The 23,258-nt window shown below is 40.1% G+C and overlaps 2 protein-coding genes and 1 long non-coding RNA gene across 4 annotated transcripts; all 3 read left to right on the forward strand.

The window, feature by feature from the left end:
• Positions 1-207: 207 nt before the first annotated feature.
• Positions 208-18,153, forward strand: LOC136420266 (uncharacterized). Its single transcript, XM_066407117.1, has 10 exons — positions 208-621; positions 858-954; positions 1,120-1,279; positions 1,539-1,620; positions 2,230-2,506; positions 3,002-3,112; positions 11,565-11,627; positions 12,086-12,115; positions 14,403-14,518; positions 15,734-18,153. Exons 1-10 carry the CDS (start codon positions 322-324, stop codon positions 15,788-15,790), a joined length of 1,293 nt encoding a protein of 430 aa, XP_066263214.1. The 5' UTR covers positions 208-321; the 3' UTR covers positions 15,791-18,153.
• Positions 5,115-10,136, forward strand: LOC136421268 (uncharacterized). 2 transcript variants are annotated; one of them, XR_010753409.1, is made up of 3 exons: positions 5,150-5,627; positions 8,361-8,428; positions 9,426-10,136. It is a non-coding gene; the product is annotated as an uncharacterized lncRNA (long non-coding RNA). The 2 variants fall into 2 exon arrangements; XR_010753410.1 differs by lacking the exon at positions 8,361-8,428 and having other exon boundaries at positions 5,115-5,627.
• An 82-nt stretch (positions 18,154-18,235) lies between the features above and the next one.
• On the forward strand, positions 18,236-23,258 carry LOC136421255 (uncharacterized). Its single transcript, XM_066408487.1, has 3 exons — positions 18,236-18,607; positions 20,282-21,136; positions 21,767-23,258. Exons 2-3 carry the CDS (start codon positions 20,290-20,292, stop codon positions 22,654-22,656), a joined length of 1,737 nt encoding a protein of 578 aa, XP_066264584.1. The 5' UTR covers positions 18,236-18,607; positions 20,282-20,289; the 3' UTR covers positions 22,657-23,258.

Raw genomic sequence — 23,258 nt, forward strand, 5'->3', positions numbered from 1 at the left:
GACCAAGTATCTACTGTTTTTTGACAAGGAATCATTCTTATGATTTTACCAGCCGGAAGTCTTTTGACAGTGATTTCTATGGCAGAAACTGATCCAACTACAGTTTGTGTTTATAATCCCCTTTGTCGTTGTTCTTGCTAGAATTCCGTAACCATTACACCCTAAAAGAGCCTGAGAATCAGTAGCCACCTCCGGTGAAAGGTAACGTTACTCGGCAGGTGTACTGTTTACAGTGGGCCCCTCTGTCAACCAAAACACTTGCGCGAAAACGTCTCACAGGAGAGAACCTGTTTAGATTGAGAGCTAGAGACACCTGCAGCTATGTCGAAGAAAGGAGGAAACGTCCCGTACTCCTATGCTGTAGTTGACGCTAAAGGCTCCAGGCATAAATGTTGCTGGGTCGCCATCTTGTCGTTGTGTTTGTTGACTGTCAACAGTATTGTTTGCATACACCTGGCGAGAAGGTTAGCGTACGTGGAGGGACAACTCGCCAAGCAGGGTGGTTCTGCCAGCGAGGAGACTTCGACAGAAGAGAGTTTTGGACATCATACAGAACTACAGATGTCTGACGGAACGAATGTGCATTCCGCTACAGTCAATGGCAACAATATGAAAGAACAAGTACGTTTTTCTTTGACAAAGACCTTTCTATAGTCATAAAGCTCATCTTTGCTATTAGATATACAACATATGCACTGTTCAATGCCTTTGACGGAAACCCACAGCGTTTTGGGTTCTTGTCATTTCAACCATTTGAAACCCATTGTTTTTTATGGACATATTTATACTTTTTTTAGTACGTATTTGTGTTTTATGCATGCAAAATAAGTCTAATGTGTTTTATATTATTCTTTCAGCGTCCTTACAACGGTCCAGCTTTGCCATCCTCTCCAAGGGAACATCAGAACAGGAAGAGAAGATCAGACACAACAACATTGGAGACCATAGAGGATGGTATGGCCTAACACATTTTCTATCTTAATTTCAGAATTCTTTTTGATAAGAAAAAAGAACAGCGTATTTTGAAAATGACATAAAGTAACTTTTGTCTTGAGTTTTATTAAAATTACAGAATTTGTGAGATGGGTTTGACTGTGCAATTACTATCTTGTGCTCCAGTAAGACTCATCCACCAGGAGCACTTTGGGTTCACACTATATGTTCATCGGATTGACGGGGACTTAACAGTCAAAGTGGGAGGACGCTGGTTACATGTCTGCCACAGGACCTTTGGAAGACAAGAAGCTGACGTGGCGTGTCAACACAAATCCGACCTCTCGTGCGTACTCGTTATTACTTACGTGTATTGTGATTATCATTTTGATGAAGAACATTTCCATCGTTTCGTCCTCATGGATGTGAGGAATATGATATGGGAATATTATGAGGAAAATATGACTACGTTCGAGCATAACAAACTACTTCAATCTTTAAGAGCCATTAATAGAAGTATTGCGCGAAGCAGCGTTTTGTTTTTGTATCTATTGTTTATCCTAAACCCCTAATCACCCAGTTGTGTAAAGACCCCATCCCTATAGGCATGGCATGGGACTGTTCGTTGTGACCAACGGCACAGCTGACCAAAGCCCTTCCCTTATTGATACGTGTGACGTGTTTCAAGTGTGGATCTCTTCAAACACGGCTTTTATCACTAGTAACACCAGAGCAAAATGATTGAAACCGCATACAGTACATTCGTACTAATACAGCGCGGGCGTAATGCAAATAAGAATGCTAACCGTACCACTGGCACTGCACGCCACCACGTTACGCACATTAACTACTTTCGTCAAATTTACATTTCATATCAACAGCTCCGGAATTGATAAAGGTCAAAATGAAACATTATGGTCTCCTGTTGTGTCCTGCCGGGGGAGAGAACGGAGCTTTGGACAATGCGAGATGGTGGCAGCCAATACGAGCTGTGAGGATGGTCACTCAGTTAGACTTAAATGTTTGAGTAAGTTGTCAAATATAAGACAAAGTCTATGCTACAAATTCATGCTGCAATCTGTGTGTTTGGGACACACGTCTACAGTATACTCTAGCTAACCTCAAACTCCATTTCTCTCTCCCTCTCTCTTCCTCTATCTACAATTTATATCTCTATCAATCTATCGATCTATTTCTACACATTAATTTTCTTAAAATACGTTATCTCGGCAAGTAAGAACATCCATTCATTTCACGTTCACAGCCAGATTTTTGTTTCGACTGTCTGGTGGCCAGAAACCGAACGAAGGCAGAGTGGAATTCTACAGAGTACGGCGTGGCTGGGGAACTGTCTGCAACAAAGGCTGGGACATTCATGCCGCAGACGTACTCTGCAGGCATCTCGGATACAAAGGAGCCATTCCAATATCCGCTGACTTCCGCCCAGGCTCCGGACAGATTTTGCTCAGTGATGTAAGGTGCATCGGCAATGAGTCCAACATCCTGGATTGCCCACACAAACATGAAGACAACGACTGTGACCATGACGATGACGTAGGGGTTGTTTGTGATGGTAGATTACCGCTATTACTTCATACTACTTCATCATTATAGGCATCTGTAGGATATCTCTTTTCCAGGCTGCAGGCTGCTATGTACGTGTACATGTACATTTAATTTGAGAGATCACTCAACTACGATTTGTGTGTTTTGTTGCTTTTTGAACCATGCTTTTACATTTTGTATCATGCTTTCATCATGACATCAAGGATTACACAAATACAATGCTGGTCGATGTATGGATGTTTAGCAATCGCCGTCTAGTGGAAAGAGGGCTTTAACTAACCAAACAGATAGTTGTATATCTTAAGCCTCCTTCCGTCTGAATTGACATTACCTTTCATTTTGGACGGTATGCGCTTGCATATCAATGAAAAAGATGATCATTACTATCCTATTGTCTTAGTTTCTTAATACGATGACTATGATACAGTGCCTCGTATTATTCAGCTACAACAATCGGTGGCTACGTCAAATCCTTAACCTCGATCTGCTTTTTTTCTCACAGTGGACGAGTGCAACTCCAACCCATGTCAGAATAACGGAACCTGCATTGAAGGTGTGGGCCACTACATATGCCAGTGTGAACACGGATGGAACGGTGTTCACTGTGAGATAAGTTAGTATAATATGCATGAGTAGAATTGTGAGGCTCATTTTTCTATACCATTTGATACTCTTTTATCCCATCGTATGAGATACAAATATAACTAGAGATAAATATTAGCTGCTTCAGCAAATATGAACAGGTTTGCGTTTTAGTGTAACTAATCTGGGGAGAGATGAACATAACTGGAAAGGTTACATTTGCAATCAAATTATTGAAATGCCTGAATACTTCACTTCATCTCCCTCCCTTGCAAAAACTGACTGTTCTGAAACGGTATATTTTTGCAGAATGAGCTCTTCCGGTGATACCTTCAGTTAAAACGCAATAGGTCAAGAATATTTTCACTAAAAAATGGACTTTTGCATTATCACCCCGCTTTTGAATTTTTTGTAAGAAAGACGTGGTGTAAGTTTTGGCCCCTTAGCAGCTTGCTTCGGAACTTCTGTTCAAATCTTTCAAAGAGGATTGCAGAATAAAGGAAAGACAGATATCCATGAAGCTTAGACAAAGATGAACATAATGCAATGTAAGTTATTCAGATTTGGAGCTGATTAGCATAAATAATGAGGAAATCCTACAAGCCCGCTATCTTCTATAACAGGACTTGGACACATGTAAGATATGTTATTTACATGTATGCCAGGTGTAAGATCTGTAAATAACAATTACAGAGCCTAATTCGCATAATGAATACAAAGTATTAATATTATAAGTCTCAGTTGTTCACACGTGAGGTCAATATGTTACGTCTAAGGGGGGTTGTACCAATTGACCCATTTAGATACAGACGCAGAATTAAGTACAAATGCAACATTTTCAAGAAAGTGCATGGTATTTTACATTAGTAAAACATGTGCTTTTGAAGAAGCTGTCATTTGCGCTGCATAGTGTTTGTGAAGTGCAATAATCCGTCACCATAGCCCTTAATCCGTCACAGTAACCTTTAATTTGTCACCATAGCCCTTAATCCGTCACAGTAACCTTTAATTTGTCACCATAGCCCTTAATCCGTCACCCTTGCCCTTAATCCGTCACCATAAACTTTAATCCGTCGCCATAAACCTTTATCCATCAGCAACTCCCTCAAGCCGTCACCAGGGACCCTAATCTGTCACCCTTTCCCTTAATCCGTCACCCTTACCTTTAATCCGTCGACATAACCCTTTATCCGATAGCATAACCCTTAATCCGTCACCAGAAACCCTATTCCATCACCCTTTGTCTTAATCCGTTATCCTTACCATTATCCCATCACAATAACCCTTAATCCGTCACCCGAGCCCTTAATCCGTCATTATAACGTTGATACGTCACCATAGCCAATAATCCGTCACCACAACCCTTAATCCGTCACCATAACTCTTAATCCGTCAATCTTGCCCTTAATCCATCATTATAATACTTAATCCGTCACGAGAGCTTTTAATCCTTCAGCATTGCCCTTTTCCGTCACTGTATTCCATTATTCGTTAGCATATCCCTTAATTCGTCATCCTTTAACTTAATCCACCATCCTTACCCTTTATTCGTCACCTTAGCCCTTAATCCGTTACCCTTTCCCTTAATCTGTCATCATTTCCCTTAATCCGTCACTATAACCCTTAGTCCGTCATCCTAGATATTAATCCACTGCCCTTGACCTTAATAAGCTATTCTTGCTCTTAATCCGTCTCCATAACCCTTAATCCGTCACGAAGGCCTTTAATCCCTCAGCATTGCCCTTATTTCATCACCCTAGTCTCTAATCCGTCACCATAGCCGTTAATCTGTCACCAGAGAATCGAATTCGTCACCTTTCCCCTTAATCCATCATGCCTACCCGTAATCCGTCACCATAACCTTAATCCATCACCCTAGCTCTTAATCCGTTACCCTTGCCCTTAATGCATCGTCAAAGTTATATCTTGTTCTGACCAAACTTTAGGTCTTTTAGGCAATATAGACCACAAATGGCATGACAAAGTTGGGATGGTACAATTGTGATGGGAAGTTTGACTGGATATCAATTTTCAGCTCAACATAAATTATAAACATGAGGCCCTCATTAGAATAATTCATATCTCGGTGTATTCAACTTTCCAAAATGTACCTACAGGTCAAACATGACATATGTTAGCTGTAGCATGGACCATAAAGGGAATACTAGTATAACTTTCTGCAATGCCGGTACCAGTATTTAATAGAGCTTCCACCCGACATCTGCTTCGCTTTTGTTTCCCAGACTCTAGTGTGAATTAATGACTTCTCCAGGCCGCGGCAACATGGATGCACCGATGGGGGTATAAGTTACATGACCGGCCTTGTGGTCTTCCTTCTGAGGCAGAGCGAGCAGAAAGGTCACAGCTACAATGGTGTCTAGACGTCTGAGAACGAACAGCATTTTTGCGTTAGAAAACAACTCATTTCCAGCGATTATAGAGATTTCTAACCTCTCGTCGAAAGTCGTGACAGCATGGTGAGAAAGAAGAGGCCAAAGTCAGCACCTCAGGAGCGGAAGTTAAGAGATCGTGAGCGGAAAACGAAGGTACGTAATACAATCAAGTAACCGAGATAGCTGGAAAAGGACAGACCGAAGTGCCACAAAGGCGCGGGAGGAACTAAGGAACTCAGGTAAGGTACTTGGGACTCGCTTTATTAATTTCGCAGAGAAGGTTATGTTTTGCACAGCGTTCGTGTGTGTGTGTGTGTGTATTTGTGTGTGTGTGTGTCCGTCCCCGTCCCCTTAATGTTTATTCTCACGACTATGTTTGTCCCCAAACTGAGACACAAGTTTTTTTTTACAAAAGTGAACGTTAATTTGCATAATTCGTTCTAAAATAGACAAATCGTCTGTATTGCTCTTTTGATCCGTAAATGTTGTCCGTAAAACATCCTGGGATATCGAATATCTTCTCCAGTTGAGGTCGGCAATCTGAATGACCCAATATCATAAAGTGCATGGAAACGTCACTTTTCATATGTCACTGTACCGGCAATTATCTCAATTAATCACATTCAATTAACTGACTTAGATAACCCCTTTTTGTTTATTGTCACAACTATTTCTGTTGCAAAACTGGGGAACATCAGGCCTCCTGGCCTAGGGGACATGGTTTATAGAGAAAACGTTAGTCTCCGAACGACGCATACCAGCACCTGCACAACACATATTTTGGATTCGTCAATCAAGAACATGCAAAACTAAATGTTAATTTTACAAATGATTATGTAATGTTTATCAATAATGCAAAACAGTTCATAAATCATCTGCATACATTATAGGACGTTTAATCTTGTGACATGTGTAATAAAGAAAACAGGAACATCGCTTGATATCGAAAAATTACAAAAGGAAACGTTGTTTTGCATAATTCATATTTAAGATGGGCAAATCATCTGTAGTGCTCTTTTGATTCGTAAATGTTGTCACATGTGTAATCCAGATGACAAAAACAACGTGGGACATCGAATATCTCCAAACGATGCATACCCACACCTGTATAAGTACTACAACACATATTTTGGAAACGTCAATGAAAAACATACATAACTGAATCTAAATTATGCAAATAAATGTCTAATTTGCATAAATGATGCAAAACGGTTCATAAATCATCTGCATTCATTGTAGGCCTTTCAATCGTGTGACATTAATTTGCATAATTTATACTTAAAATGGACAAATCAGCTGTATTCCTCTTTTGATCCGTAAATGTTGTCACATTTGTAATCCAGTTGAGAAAAACTACATGGGACATCGAATATCTTTCCCAATTAAGACCGTCAATCTTCATTATCCATTGTTATACAGTTAATTGAAATGTCACTTTTCAGACATCACTGCACCGGCAATTATGTCGTCCGTATTCAATAAATTGGCTTAGATAACCCCTTTTTGTTTATTCTCACGTCTATTCTGTCCCAAAACTGGGGCACACCAGGCCTCTAGGGGACATGGGCTTTAGAGAAAACGTAAGTCTCCAAACGACGCATACTGGCACCTAGTACCTGTGCAACACATACTTTTGAAATGTCAATTAAGAACATGCATAACTAAATGTTAATTTTGCAAATTAATGACTAGTTTGCATAAATAATGCAAAACAGTTTTAAATCGTCTGCATATAGTATTTAACTTTCAATCGTCTTACCTGTGTACTCAAAGTAAACAGGAACATCGCTGATATAGACAAATTACAAAACTAAACGTTTATTTGCATAATTCATACTTAAGATGGACAAATCATCTATATTCTCCTTTTGATCCGTAAATGTTGTCACACGTGTAATCCAGATGAAAAGTAACATCGTGGGATATCCAATATCTTTTCCAATTCAGGTCGTCAATCTGTATGACCCAATGTCATACAGTTTATGGCAACGTCACTTTTCAGATATAACTGCACCGGCAATTCTCACGTCTGTATTCAATTTATTGGCTTAGATAACCCCTTTTTGTTTATCCTGACCATTTCTGTCCCAAAAACTGGGGCACACTAGGGCTCTAGCGGCAACATGGATGCACCGATGGGGGTATAAGTTACATGACCGGCCTTGTGGTCTTCCGTCTGAGGCAGAGCGAGCAGAAAGGTCACAGCTACAATGGTGTCTAGACGTCTGAGAACAAACAGTTTTTTTGTGTGTGTTAGAAAACAACTCATTTTAGCGATTATAGAGAGTTCTAACTTCTCATGACAACATGGTGAGAAAGAAGTAGCCAAAGCCAGCATCTGAAGAGCGGAAGTTAAGAGATCGTGAGCGGAAAACGAATGTACGTAATACAATCAAGTAACCGAGATAGGTGGGAAAAGGCAGACCGATGTGCGACAAAGGCGCGGGAGGAACTAAGGAGCTCAGGTAAGGTACTTGGGACTCACTTTATTAATTTCGCAGATAAGTTTATGTTTTTCACAGCAGTCGTGCGTTTGCGTATCCGTCCCCGTCCCCTTTTTGTTTATTCTCACGACTTCTTCTGTCCCAAAACTGGGACACACAAGTTTTTTTATACAAAAGTAGACGTTGCTTTGTATAATTCGTACTAAAAATGTATTGTATTGTATTGCTTTTTTGATCCGTGAATGTTGTCCCATGTGTAATCCAGATGAAGAGAAACAACATGGGATATCCAATATCTTTTTCCATTCAAGTCGTCAATCTGTATGACTCAATATCATTCAGTTCATGGAAATGTCACTTTTCAGATATCACTGTGCTAGCAATTATCTCGTCCACATTCAATGAATTGACTTAGATAACCCCTTTTTGTTTATTCTCACAGCTATTTCTGTCGCAAAACTGGGACACACCAGACCTTAAGGCCTAGGGGACATGGTTTATAGAGAAAACGTTAGTCTCCAAACGACGCACAACAGTACCTGTACAACACATATTTTGGATACGTCAATCAAGAACTTGCAAAACTAAATGTTAATTTTGCAAATGAAAATAATGCAAAAACAGTTCATTAATCATATGCATTCATTATAGGGTTTTAAATCGTGTTACATGTGTAAGGAATGAGAACACGGACATCGCTTGATATCGAAAAAATACAAATCCAAACGTTATTTTGCATAATTCATACTAAACATGAACAAATCATCTGTATTTTTTCTTTTGATCCGTAAATGTTGTCATATGTGTAATCCAGATGAAGAGAAACATCCTGTTCAGGTCGGCAATCTGTATGCATGACCCAATCTCATACAATTTATGGAAATGTCACTTTTCAGATAACTGTACCTGCAATTCTCACGTCCGTATTCAATTAATTGGCTTAGATAACCCCTTTTTTTATCCTGACTATTTCTGTCCCAAAACTGGGGCACACCAGGCCTCTAGGGGACATATATATATATATGGGCTTTAGAGAAACGTAAGTCTCCACACATATTTTGGATATGTCAATTAAGAACATGCATAACTAAATGTTGATTTTTCAAATGAATGTCCAATTTGCATAGATAATGCAAAACAGTTCATATATCGTCTGCATATACTATGTAACTTTCAATCGTCTTACCTGTGTAGATTTTTGTTGTTGATCAGATTTTGACTATTTTGGAAACTGCTCATGAGACAGCATCGTCAACTTTCAACTATAGGAAACTATTTGACATGAATCATTACATTTCATGTCTCCGGCTTGCCATACATACTATAGGAAGACTTAGAGTAAGTAAGTGTGTCACATGGGTGTACTAAATCAGATTAATATTTTCTTTGAACCGTAGAAATTCTAACATCAATTTATTCAACTCTCTCAGACCACGAAGGTTCATCAAAATATTTCCTTTGTCCCAAGACACAATGCCATCCATATTTATGTTCAAATTCTCCACAGAATCAACCATCTACTTCTAGAGTCGCCAAGAACATGAAGGAGGAAGGCCACGGGGAGGGGGGATTCCGGACCAGCATCAGAGCCATGTGCAGCCAAATGATTGCGCTGTTACAGCCAGAGAAAAGCTGACACGATTTTGAGAATTCACACGCTGACGTGCACATGTTGTCCACGTTATTTCATCTAAACGAATACGTATTGTCTATACTATTGTTTATTTCAGTGTGCAAATTTTATCGGCTGATTTTGTATGTATATCAAAGAAAATACAAGTGATTAACCTGACCGACGACAGCTGAAATCAAACGGGATGTACGAATGGTAGAAACCCCATACGAATGTGTATGCAATTGCAAGCTGCAGTAACATTTCACTCCGTCACTTATGTCCAGGAACTTACAGTGCAACTCCTAACCAAACTTGGAACGGTTACTTTAAAATAAGTCTGCTATTGTTGTGCCATAATTATCATTCTTTGACGTCTTTGACGGTTATTCGTTTGTTTAAGTGAACTGCAGCAAAGAGATAAAGTAATCAATGCTGTGAGTAGAGTTAGACAGTATAAAGACAAGAGATTTCAAAGGCAAGGAAGTTTAGGTCAAAAGAGCAATAGAGACCTTCAGTAAGGATCGTAGTAATTAGCCAACATTATGAAGTCACAATCAGTCAGTTTTATGACGGTAAGTGTGCACCTTGCTAAGTGTGCGGGAATCCTTGTTTCTGTGTCATTTCTTTATCGTTGATGTGGTCGTAAGCTAACATTAGCAACAAAAACCATCCCTCCGATCAATCACGCCCAATATTACTGACTCCAACAATTTCTAATCGAACATCACATTAAATAACAAATCCATATTAACCCTCTATCGTTGGGGATCTTGTCGTCCCTTACTTTTCGACGAGACCACAACAACATGATGCTCAGTGGACCTTGCTCGTCCTTTAGTACAGTGGGCCTTGTGTCCATTTGTGCCAACGGCAAGGTCACAACACCACCACACTAATAACATTCATCTCTTACACCTAAAATTAGTGGCAAAAACCACCCCTCCGGTCAAAATGGTCACACCTAACCCGAAACTAGGTAATATATATAGGGATCCAACGTTAGCGACAAAAACCACCCCAAATATTATCGATTTCAACACTTTCTAATCCAACATCACATTAAATAACAAATCTATATTAACCCTCTATCGTTGGGGATCTTGTCGTCCCTTACTTTTCGACAAGACCACAACAACATGATGCTCAGTGGACCTTGCTCGTCCTTTAGTACAGTGGGCCTTGTGTCCATTTGTGCCAACGGCAAGGTCACAACACCACCACACTAATAACATTCATCTCTTACACCTACAATGATTGGCAAAAACCACCCCTCCGGTCAAAATGGTCACACCTAACCCGAAACTAGGTAATATATATAGGGATCCAACGTTAGCGACAAAAACCACCCCAAATATTATCGATTTCAACACTTTCTAATCCAACATCACATTAAATAACAAATCTATATCAACCCTCTATCGTTGGGGATCTTGTCGTCCCTTACTTTTCGACGAGACCACAACAACATGATGCTCAGTGGACCTTGCTCGTCCTTTAGTACAGTGGGCCTTGTGTCCATTTGTGCCAACGGCAAGGTCACAACACCACCACACTAAAAACATTCATCTCTTACACCTACAATGAGTGGCAAAAAACACCCCTCCGGTCAAAATGGTCACACCTAACCCAAAACTAGGAAAAAATATAGGGAACCAACGTTAGCGACAAAAACCACTTGTACCAACGGCAAAGTCACAACACCAACACATTAATAACTTCCATCTATCACACCCACACATTAGCAAAGAAAAACATCCCTCCAGTAAAAATGGTCACACCCAACCCAAAACCAGAAAAACGTTAGCAAGAAGTCAAAAAAAGAAAACTAGCAAGAAAAACACCCCTCCGTCAAAATGGTCACACCCAACATTAGCGACCAAAAAAACACCCCTCGTAATAAAATGGTCACATCCAACATGGCGGCCCCCATCCTTGGAAGCAAAAACAGAACAGGTTTTGCTATCGCAAACCTGTAAATATATATTAATTACTGCATGCCTAAACGCTACTTCATCTCTTATCTATTTACAGGAGAAAAATTGTCGTCGATGGAAGTGACTTCATTTAATTGGGCACACATTAAAGCTGCATCAGGTTAGACCATGTTACATGTGAGTTTGTATCTTTGGGTAATGCAGGACTTCTCCACAATATGTTGCTTGATTGAAAACAAAATCATGATTCCACATTTATCTAAATATGTAGATGTACTTGTCGTTGTTATAACATTCGCGAATATGCTTATAAGATATAAAAAATACAGCCACCAACCATTAGATATGAGGATGGGATCTGGTACAAGTAAATACGCATATAGATTATACTCAATTAACGTTACCGTGCCCCTTTCTAATGACATATTACAACTAACGTGACTATACACCCACAGTTGCAAGAGTACAATATTTTGTCAGGTTTGTTAAGAACTGCTTTATTGCCATGTCAAGTAAAATATAATTCAATTAAATCAATACTTGATAAACCGAAGAATGTAAAGAGAAATGATGATCTTAAGATCGTATAACATTATACCAGATATTTCATTCTTACAGACTCCATAGGTGACACTTACACAGTGAAACGTAAGTACTTTTACAGTATTTTTTCCAGCAACTGTATAAAAGCACAGTACGTTTAAAAATCTATTTTCATTGTGGACGCTATTATTATGTATATAGAACTGATGTACCGACGTGTCTGGCGCTGTCCTACACATTTAAAACACATTCTTTCTAATAACAAGATCATTTTCGTCAGCCTTGTAATAGAAGGCGGTCTAAAGATCGTAATTCAATACGCGAAATACGGAAGAGAATATAGGGTTATTGTTTGACAGCAGAACAAGACTTTCTTTGTTTACAAACCAACGCCATGTTCTGGTTTCTTTAGATAACACACTTGCGGGTCTTATTCGTGTATTTTTTTTCTTTGTTGTACCCACGTGTATTTCAATCACCAATGGTACCGTTCAGGCGTATTTTGCTTAGAAATTGATCGAGGTTTCTGTCTCTACAAACGCTCCCGGCCTCGTCGATACAATGTTTCACTAGTTTCTCATGCTGAGACAAAATTGTGAGGTACTTTTTGGACGATGGCATAATGCTTATGCGATTAATTTTACAGTACCAACGAGAAACTTGAAAAATAAACTATCTTTTGATGCTCTTTTGAGAGGACTGGATGAGGATGTGTACATTGAGCTTGTTGGTAGTTGAGATTCGCGGGTAATTATCGCGCTCGGTCCGGGGGACGAATACAATGGAGGTATTTCGCACTCATTTGCATCTGGATTAACCGCCCCATGACAGACGCTAGTGAAGCACTGTGATCTTTACCGACAAGCTCATTATCTTTGCAGAACATAACCATTCTTCCACGTGAAAGTCTAAATAAAGCGTGATATTCGTAATTTGGGCGATATCTCACGATACCGACGCTAAAATTCGACAAAAAACCATCCGAAAGCCAAATATCTGGCCGCGATCTTGAAAAAAAAGAAGATTCTATTGTGCCGATGGGGAACTATGGGAGAAGACGTTAAAAAAAAGGCGAAATAAGTTAAAATCTCTGAGACATGAAAAACTACTCAATAGAAATTGGATTCAAAGTCTTAAGTATGTATAAAACCATTGTTTGCGACGTAAATTAGACCAAAAAGTCCAAAGGTTCAAAGTTCACTGACCGAAAGCAACCTATTCATACACGCGTTAAAGGCGGGTAATTTGAAGCGCCGTGTTCGCGGTCAGCTCGTATATTATACATATTTACAAAGCGAACTAATTTAGTTTGCATGTGCATTTATTTTTTTCTTAGTGCGATAATCGGATCATGCGTTATCTGGAGCGAGATTTGTGTTGTTGTTGTTTTACACCGCCCGGCTCATGGCACCCCCGCTTGTGGGCGGGAAACTTTTTCATGACAACGCGGATAAATCCCTAGCAACGTGACCACCGTGCCACACTATGGTATGGGCGGTACATATTGTGTTTGTAATGTTTCTTTCTTTTTCCTCCTCCTGTTGAATCTTCAAATCGATTCATCTCGGTCCTCTCTTGGCCAAATGAGCTGAAATTTGGTATGCAGGTAGAGTGAGTGCATACCCCCAGTCTTTTTTTTTTCTTCATTTTTTCAAAAATGCCTTTTAAACGATTTTATTGAGGTTTTTCGGACCAAAAACGTACATTTAGGCCTCCAGTGCCTTAGTATTTAAACAAAAGGACCTGGAATTTGGTGTAGTTGTGCATTGGATCTTTACCCAGATGACCCCATTATCATTTTGGCATACACTACTTCAAGATTATGTATGAGGCACCCAATAAGGAAGGGTCTTCCATTATGTATCGCCCATACTATAGGTATGGGCGGTACATATTGTTTTCTGTCATGTTTCTTTCTTCTTCTCCTCCTGTCATATCTTCAAATCGATTCATCTCGGTCATCCCTGAGCCAAAACACATGCAGCAAGGTTTGAACGAGTGCACACTGTGTGTTTTGTTGAGCTGGTGAAGTGTCGATGGTATAAGTCGGTAAAACTACGTCCACGACGGTGTAAACACGGTGATTTTTTTTAATGGTCCAGTATGGATATAGGTGCCTGGAAGAGACCATCCATGCATTGGGTTTCAAATTGGGAGAGATCAATTTCTGACTGGTCTTCAATTCAATTAATAATTCAAATACCAACATTGTAGACATACAACAAACGTTAGCCTCGATGCCACAGCCGCTATTTGCATGAGGAGGGAAACGGGCGATACATGTTGCATTTGCTCCTTCAAATGTTGCCTTTCTAGTGTTTAATTTTATCTCCACAAATTATGCTAGCAAGTTGAAGGGTTTCTTTTCTACAGAGTATATTTCTTCACTCAGGTGATGAAACTGTCCTCACAAAGCAATGGGAACAGTTTGAACCATCCGACAAGTTCCGCTTTCACAGCGGCATACTGACTGTTTTGGAGGAGGGTGACTATTATATCTACAGCCAGGTAAGATATGCCTAACTAAAATAGACATTGATCAGTAGAAACAGAATGTTTCACTGCTTTTTTTTGTTGTTCTGATACATGTAGAATGGACCCATTCCTCAAGCTAACCGACATCTATCGCACAGTAGTTTTCTCTCAGTAAGACATCCCATTCACTCACTCAGTCACTGACTCAGTCACTCAGTCACTCAGTCACTCACTCATCTCCGCCGCTGTTCCGTCTTTCACTGAGGCAATCACTGAGATGTCAATCCAAGACATCTGGAGCCGCATAGTTCCCGTTTAGAACTTTTGCTCAGTCTGTATCTTGTCACCTTGTTACAATAAATAACAAATCTATTAACATGAACTAATAAATATACTTTTGAAGGTCGATTTTCAAGGTGGTCAAATTCATGCTCAGAAACTCCCCTGTCCAGCCGAATTCGAACGCCGTTCCATGATGTTCGAAATGACGGCGCGTTCGAATTGGGGCACCTGCGGTCATTGCATGTTTTTTTTTCTGTAAACACGCGCGGTCGGGCCCATTTTCCCCGAATCAGGAGAAAAACTTCCTTTTTCACAAATTGTACCTGTTTCCTGGAGACCATATCTATGCTGGCACTTTATTGTGAACATCCAACATGTAACGAAGCTACTGGCGTAGTTTTTGCAAACCTTGAATATTAGAAGGATTGTTTACGCCGGTGTCAATTACCCCTCCCCCTATCCGTGCGGCATGACATGCGTTCAAACATCGTAAAGGATTAGCTTCAAAAAGCATCCTCCTTACCTCATTAACGGCTCGAAATGACCGTAACAGTTTTCCCGAGGTTTGCGTTTTTGGGATTTTTGAAAAATGCCCTTGATTTATAATTATGGGTAATTCAGCACGAAAAATGTCCAAAAATGCCTTTTTTTCACAGCTTTGTTGATATCAACAACTATACGAATCAGAAATTAAAAAATCCCCCAAAACAAAGTTTTGTTTTGTTCCTGGTCGACGAAAAATATGAAAATAAGAGATATTATTTGACATTTGAAGCCAGGCCTTTGCGATGTGTGCCTGAAAAAAAGGTCGAACGCGCGTAGCAACGGGAAAGAATACACTAGTGACAGACCACCGTGTTTAGTCAGAAACAAATATCCATAATGTATATACAATTTGTTTCATACTATTATAACATGTCCAAATAATTACCATATCTCCCTAAAAACAAACATGTCCATTTTCAGGTTTACTACTGGCCTGGTTTAACGACAAAAAATCGCCAGCAACCAGCCATTCTGTAATGGTTGTAAAAAACGATGAAGACAACCCATACCGTTTCTTGACATGCTGGAAGAACATGCAGGAGACGAATCCCTGGAACACCTGCTTTACCGCAGGTGTCATTCACCTGTTCAGTACCAACAGCGTGTACCTGCACATGTCATGTGATGGGTGTGTCATCAAACTGCATCATGACGCAACCTTTTTTGGAGCCCTGAAACTTTTCAGCGGTCAGCACAAAAGTCTCTCTGCGAACGTACATGGAGAAAAGTTCCCCCCAGATGACGCCACCCCAGTTAAAATCCCGCCATACATTGCCCATCGTGTTCAAGCAACAAAGTCAAATATTGAAAAACTGACGAAAAACAACTTCTTAACCATACTACATGAGCTACGGAATGGACATAAGTATCGGATTACGAAAAGAGGCAAAATAGTGCTAAAGCGAAGATAACTACTATGGGTAATCATTAAAGTTTATATCCATTGTAACGTACTTTTTTATATATCTGCTATAATGGTACTCATATCACTGTTACCTATCGATTTATTGAGAATGCAGCTCTTTAAGGTCTCATTCCTGTATTACTACGAGTGGGTACTAAAAGAATCCGTGCCCCAAAAAATGAACGGCTGCATGAGTGTGTGTCTATATCGGTGGGATATTTCCTTTTAGGTAGCCCTGCTGATCTCAAGCGTCTGACTGATGAAAGCTTGTTTGTAACTGAAGACATTAGCAGGCAAAGTTCGGCAGCCGCGCGCGAGGTCGGAGGTACACAGCCCGGGCATTGTGTGTGATGGGGTCATGCGCTTACAGCTGGAAAGTTGCTTTTTGGGGGTGTAGCTAAGTGCAGTTTGTAATTGCTATAAAAAGAAATTGTTTGTAGTGAAAATGTTGTCAATTCTTTTACATAATCTAGGATAAATGTTCTCAACATGGAATGAAAAACATTGGCACATTTTCTATATCTTCATTACGAACGTGCCAATGTAAAACACGTATTATAACATGTAATCATATGGGGCGAAAAAAAACTTATGAATGAGACCTTAAAGTGGGGGACAGGCATGCGGCAGCACTTCTGGGGTGTCTTGAAGATACTATATAGTGTTACTTGTGGCTCTTGATTTTTTTCTCCAAGTACCTCTGTGCAAGACAATAATTTATGCAAATTTTTATGCAAACTATCATATACAGTTTTGTCAACAATTACAGGGCCACGCCCCTTTTTACAGAAGAGGTTCTTCCTCTCTAACGATCCAATGTACAAAGCTAATATGTTAGGGACAGATGCATAATAATGCCATTGGTCAATTCACGGGCTCCTTTTTTGATATCTTTTTAAATTAATTTTGGTGAATTTTCATTAATTCAATGAGAACCTCCTTCTGTGGGCCCTCACACATTATTAAAGTATCAAAATGCTAATGGCACCCGTGAGATTCAAGTTCAGGTGGTAAACCTCAGAACAGCATTTCTTTTTCTGCCCTATCATATACAGTTTTGTCAAACTTTTGCCTTTAAAATCATGCTGTAGGGGTAGTATTCATAAAATTGGCATTAAGTAATCGTAAAATGACCCGAAATCGCCATTTTTTGCCTTTTTCCCCAATCATGCAAGCACTAACAGTGACATACGGGTCAATAACCTCTGCAAACACACTATCTGACAGTCAGAGCAGTGTTCACAACCGGGCCAGAGAATCCAGCTTTCCAGAGGGAGGGAGGGAATAGCCAAAATGGGGGCCCCTGATTGGTCTGGCTGTTCCAAAAGGTATCGGCACCCAGTCAGGACGTTGGAAACTGCAACTTTGCCCTTGAAGTTTGCGGTAAACTGATAACCTATGTAGGAAAATGATGCCAGATAATGAAAATAGACCTATACATCTAACAAATCAGATGGTTATTTTGTCTAAATATTTTTGTTGAAAATATGCTGCCGCATGCCTGTACCCCACCTTAACTTATAACAAGCCGTACTATGCAGCAGAGAGCAATGATAGGCATGTTGTTCCTTATCTGTGAACTTTGCACTACCAGTTAAACGTTTACTAATTAAGGGCATGAATGAAAACATTGCATTTTTTTCGCTCCCCTTTAATATTAGATGACTTACAAAAACTGTGCTGTATGATACTGGTACTTATATGATACTGGTTCAAACCGTCACCTTTGACATGTCATGAAAAGGCCGGAAATGGTTTGCTGTTGACCGCGAAATTTCAAGGTTCTCTCAAGGGAATTTCGTTGCCAAGTGAGTTGTGTCGCCGAGGGACGGCCGCCTTTCTGTTGAACAGGAGGCTACAACATCGCTGTCGCAACATCTGTTAGTAGCCTCCTTCGCAGACTTCCTAGAACGGCGGTCTACACATTTGTGTGTGTGTGTGTTTTGTTATTGGAGGGGTTGGGGTGGGGGGTGGGTGACGCGATTTCTTACACGGGCCAAGCTTTCGCCGAGGGAGTTATTTCGCTCAATAGTACCACAAATAACAACGGTATCATATTGACAAGTAAAGGGATGTTGTATAGATGTGTATTAAAAACAACGTCAACACCCAGCCAAACAAGCATCGCGAACCTAATGACACCTAACCACATTGACCCTGGAAGGTCATTAGTACTTGTCGGTCATGTGATCTTTTTGTGACGGCATGCACAGTTGAGTCGGACCGACTACAGGTAATCTAAGTCAAATATAGACATTCTGTTGTAAGCAAGGACACGCAAAGTGTACAACGTGATAGTTGCTTTACATCTTAAGACAGAAGAACGGCGTTCAAGCACAGCAAGACTCCAGGGTAATCAATTCCAGGAGAGTAAATCTTCAACTCAAAAGGTGAGTCTGGATAACATAGTTTGTGGTTAATGATCGATCGGTAATGTCTGAACGTAGTGTTGACATCGGGGAGGGTCATCGTAAGTTTTTCAAGGTAGCAGTGCTACAAATCAATAGTAAATTGTAGATTGTGTGTATGTCAGTTTTTTGCTCAGATATTGTGGACGGAACTTTTTGTCGTGTAGTTAACCAGTTGTACATGTCAAGGTAACTAACGCTTTACAACTCGTACACTAGGTTGATAAATTAGATACAATAGAGTGTATTCTGTCTACTTTTGTAAGAGATCTACATTTTACAAGAACGGCAATCGTGTGTACACTTTACTCTCAAGGAATAAAATTTGATTGATATGTACAATATACAATCTTACCGTGACCGACAGGTTCAATGAACAGAACACACCCACTTTGGGTGTGCACACATCCCTACTTTTGGCGCGTCAACAACCCTGCTTTAGGTGCACGTCGACACACCAACTTTGGCTTCGCTTCGACACCCAAGTTTTGACTGCGGTTTACACACAGTTCGTAAGGCTAACTCCCCTCCCCGGACTTTCAGGGAACGGTCGTTGATCAGGTCAAAAGTTAACTAGAGTTTAATATTAGCTTTCAACAAATATAAGCATGTGTGCGTTTTGTGTAACTTATGTGGGGAAAACATAACTAAGAAGGTGGTATTTGTAAGCAGATACAGTATATTTCACTCCATCATGCAACAATGGACTGTTCCAAACGGAATTTTAAAAAAAGGGCACCTCCGTGTGAGAATTTCCCTTGTGCAAGAATAGACTCTTCCAGCACCATTTCCATGTATGATATACCAGACCAAAACACTGTCACTCAAAATAGACTTTTAGATTATTACCTCAGTCCAAAATTAAATTTCATACAAAATTACAACACTGCCCGTGACTCCTCCATTGCCACCCCTATGTAGAAGAAATGTTTAATAAATTTGCTCTTTTATAAGATAAGCACAGCAGTCTTAAATTGAATTCTGAAATAAATGAAGATTTTTTGTCTAAAATACGCCAAAATCCAGAAATGAATTATTATGAAGTGGCTTATGCAAAAAGCCTGAATAAAATCCTGTTCAAATATGTCCAAGGCACCCCATACCATGTTTAGGCCATATGGTTAGAAAAACTAGGGCACAGGAGTGAAAGGTACACAAAATAGCGCATTACAGTAGTGTATGGCACATGTTTTTGTTTTTTTTAAATTTCATTTCGGAATAGTCTTTTTTGCACGGGGAGGGAGATTGAGTGAAATATTCTGTATTTGCTTACAAATATTACCTTTATATGTATGGTTCTTTCCTCCTTACACAACTTACACGAACGCAAACATGTTAGTAATTGCCGAAAAAGGCTAATGTTTAACTCTGAGTAAACTTTGGCCTGATAAAAAGAACTGCTGGGGAGGGGTGTAAGCCTTATGAATGTGTGTACACCGCAGCCAAAGTTAGTGTGTCGACGCGCGCCCAAAGTGTACACTCCTATGTGTGTTGACGCTTTAAAGGTAGGGGCGTGGGCGCAGCTTAAGTAGGGATGTGCACACCCAAAGTAGCTGTGTGCACACCCGAAGTAGGTGTGTGTTACTCATTGTACCTGTCGACCACGGTACAATCTTCTACTAAAAAAAATTCCTCTTTGTCACCCTTTGTTCATAGATTCCAAGATGGCGCGCCCACATACAGGCACATTGTCAATGTTACTTATTTACGTAACGATTGCAGCTTATTGGTTTACGCCGATTCAAACCTGCCCAGTGAACTGCACTTGTGTTGCGCAACCTTTCATGGTTGTCCTTTGCAGCGGACAAGGTTTTACCACCATTCCCAAAAACTTACCAAAGAACACAGTAACACTGAACCTAGCCTACAACAAGATAACTGTTCTTGACCTTCGAAAGTTGTATGACCTTGAATCTTTGGAACGAGTTGACCTCTCATCCAGTGAAGTAAAGACGATCCATGGCTCGTTTGAATTATTCAAAAACCTTTCGATCATAAACCTTTCCCAAAATAACATCGAATCTATCCTCTGGACAACATTCGGAAACGTGTTATCACGAATTAGCGTCCTACACCTGGGCGATAACCCTTTCAACTGTGACTGCAACAAGTGGGACACAGACCTGTGTGACTGCAGTGGAAACATATTCCGCTGCACCTGCAACATCCAATGGTTAAAAGAACATGTAGAGAAGTACCCGTCACTTGGCTGGGACATCAAGTGTGAAAGTCCAGCCTCAGTCCGTGGCAAAGCCATAATAGATGTCACCATCATGCCGCATGGGTGTGAAACTAAGTACCAAACGATAGTAGGCCTTGCTGGGTCCTTGTTCTTAATTGCAATTGTAGGCCTAATTGTTACCTTGATATGTCGGAAGAAGGTCAGCTGTTGTCACAGTAAAACGCAGGGTGGTAGTTACAGTCGTCTTGAAACTGAGACACCTCCAGCAAGAGCCTCTCCATCACCAAGCGTAAGAATGTCTGGAACTGACGAAGAAGAAGCACCAAATGGTAAGTGTTTAGATGGAAAAATTTGGAAAAAGGAAGAAGTAAATGTTATTAAAATCACAAACAATTTGTTAGGTGACACGTCTAACTTTTGGGTTTGGAAAAAGGAGGGTTTGAGGCTGACGTTTGTAATTGATCACTAGACAGAACCAAAAGAGGCGTGTTCATTGTTTGTTATCATATGAAAAGTTTGGAATCTGATACTAGATTTATTGATCAGACAATATATGTCATTACTTTCAGGTATCAACGATAAAGTTTTGGGATAAGGTTCAAAACACTCTACATAATATTTCATGACGATTTGTGCCATTGGGTAACTCATACTGTCAAACCTCATCAAATCCTGGATGACGTCATATTTACGTCATATTACGTCACTTTGACACCAAAGTTGAAATGTGTAAATAAGTTGTGTCCTATAATATATGTATAGGACACAGATATATATATGATACACCAACCTCTAATAATTTGGTGGTCATACGATAAGTCGATAAGTAGTTAAGAAGTTACGGGGCTCCGAAGGGGAGAACTTCAAAGCCCCCCCTCCCCCCCCCCCCCCCCACCTGTCCTAGTATCACAAAAGGCCAGGTCTGAATAGGGTCAATTGATGTTTTATGTCCAACATAGCGGCGGAGAAGCGGACGTTCCTTCGCCTCATCGCCTCGAAATTGAAGCTTGACCTCTCCCCACTTGACAACGAAGAGGACGAAGTGCAGCGGCTGCTGAAGAAGATAAGTGAGTGGAAGACGACTTTTGCTAGCGAACGGACTTGTAGTATAAGTTCTGAGGCGGACGACAAGATCCATTTCCGTAAAATGGCTGTGTGTAGGATAGAATGGCCAAATAATGGACGTGGAACTGGGTTTCTGATAGGTAAAAATGAGATTCTGACATGTGACCATGTATTTCAGAGCATGTTACATCTAACTAAAACTGAAAGAGATTTCGGCAGGTACAAAGCTATTTTCGATCTACATCAAATTGAGCATACATTTCATTTCTCAGACATACACCCTATCTGTAGGGACCCAGAAGCTGGGCTAGATTACGCTATTCTAGAGCTGGATTCGGAACCAGACCCTAATCTAATCCCGTCTTTGGGCGGATTTATCTCAAGTATCTCTGAAGCCACACGCTTTGTTGTGGTGATCGGTCATCCTTCGGGGGGACCGAAGCAGCTTGATTATGCTCACATGGCACATGTAGATGAGACCTCGGTCTTACACGTGATGTTTGTAAACCCAGACACGGCCTCGTACCAAACCCGTTCTATGTTAGAGGGCTCCTCTGGTTCACCAGGGTTTGACAAGAATGGGAATGCCATCCTGTTGCACAAAAGAGGTATCCGTCTTAATGGCCCTAGTTATTTCGAGCAAGGCACAAAACTTACCAGCATAGTAGAACATGCGAGGAGTAAGCTCACTGAACAAAAATTTGGCGAACTGTTTCCGACGTTCGTGACTCTTCCTCAATGTGATACTTTATTGAGAGGGGATGAAATGATGGAAACAGAATAGTCACATCAATTGGCCGTTAAGAACACAGATGGATACAAACTGAGATATTAGAGATATACAGTATATCGTTTTTACTGAGAACAACATGCATTTGTGTTGCCTACAGATTTATTACGGAAAATATGTGTGAGCTGTAATAGTCAACTGTGCAACTTGGTGTGGCAAATTACTTGTACTAAATGTCTACGGTAAAGCCAAATTAACAAAATAGAAGGCTTCTTTTTCACAAGTGATATAGTGATGCATATCTTGCATTTTGGGGTTTGCTGAATTTAACTGTGCTGCAAGCTTTTCACTAATAATTTCCAATGTTACTTAACATAGGTTTGACTGCCAAATATATTTAATTAGCATAGATGCTGTGTGCTACAGAATAACCACATGTCAAATCATATGAAGATATGCTTTTCGAATGTGATTTGTGTATGTCGTTCAAAGTTAACTAAGTTTATAATTACTTCAATTATACCAAGCCAAGTCTACGTGTATTGTGTTAAAATAAAATAAAAAGATTGTAAGGTAGGAAGCGTTAAGATAAAAATTGATTTGTAACTTTCATTTTCATGTTGCAACTTTTTGATCTCAACAATTAAACGCTGCAT

The sequence above is a fragment of the Branchiostoma lanceolatum genome, chromosome 15, assembly GCF_035083965.1.
Source record: "Branchiostoma lanceolatum isolate klBraLanc5 chromosome 15, klBraLanc5.hap2, whole genome shotgun sequence".
In the NCBI taxonomy this organism is placed as follows: Eukaryota; Metazoa; Chordata; class Leptocardii; order Amphioxiformes; family Branchiostomatidae; genus Branchiostoma; species Branchiostoma lanceolatum.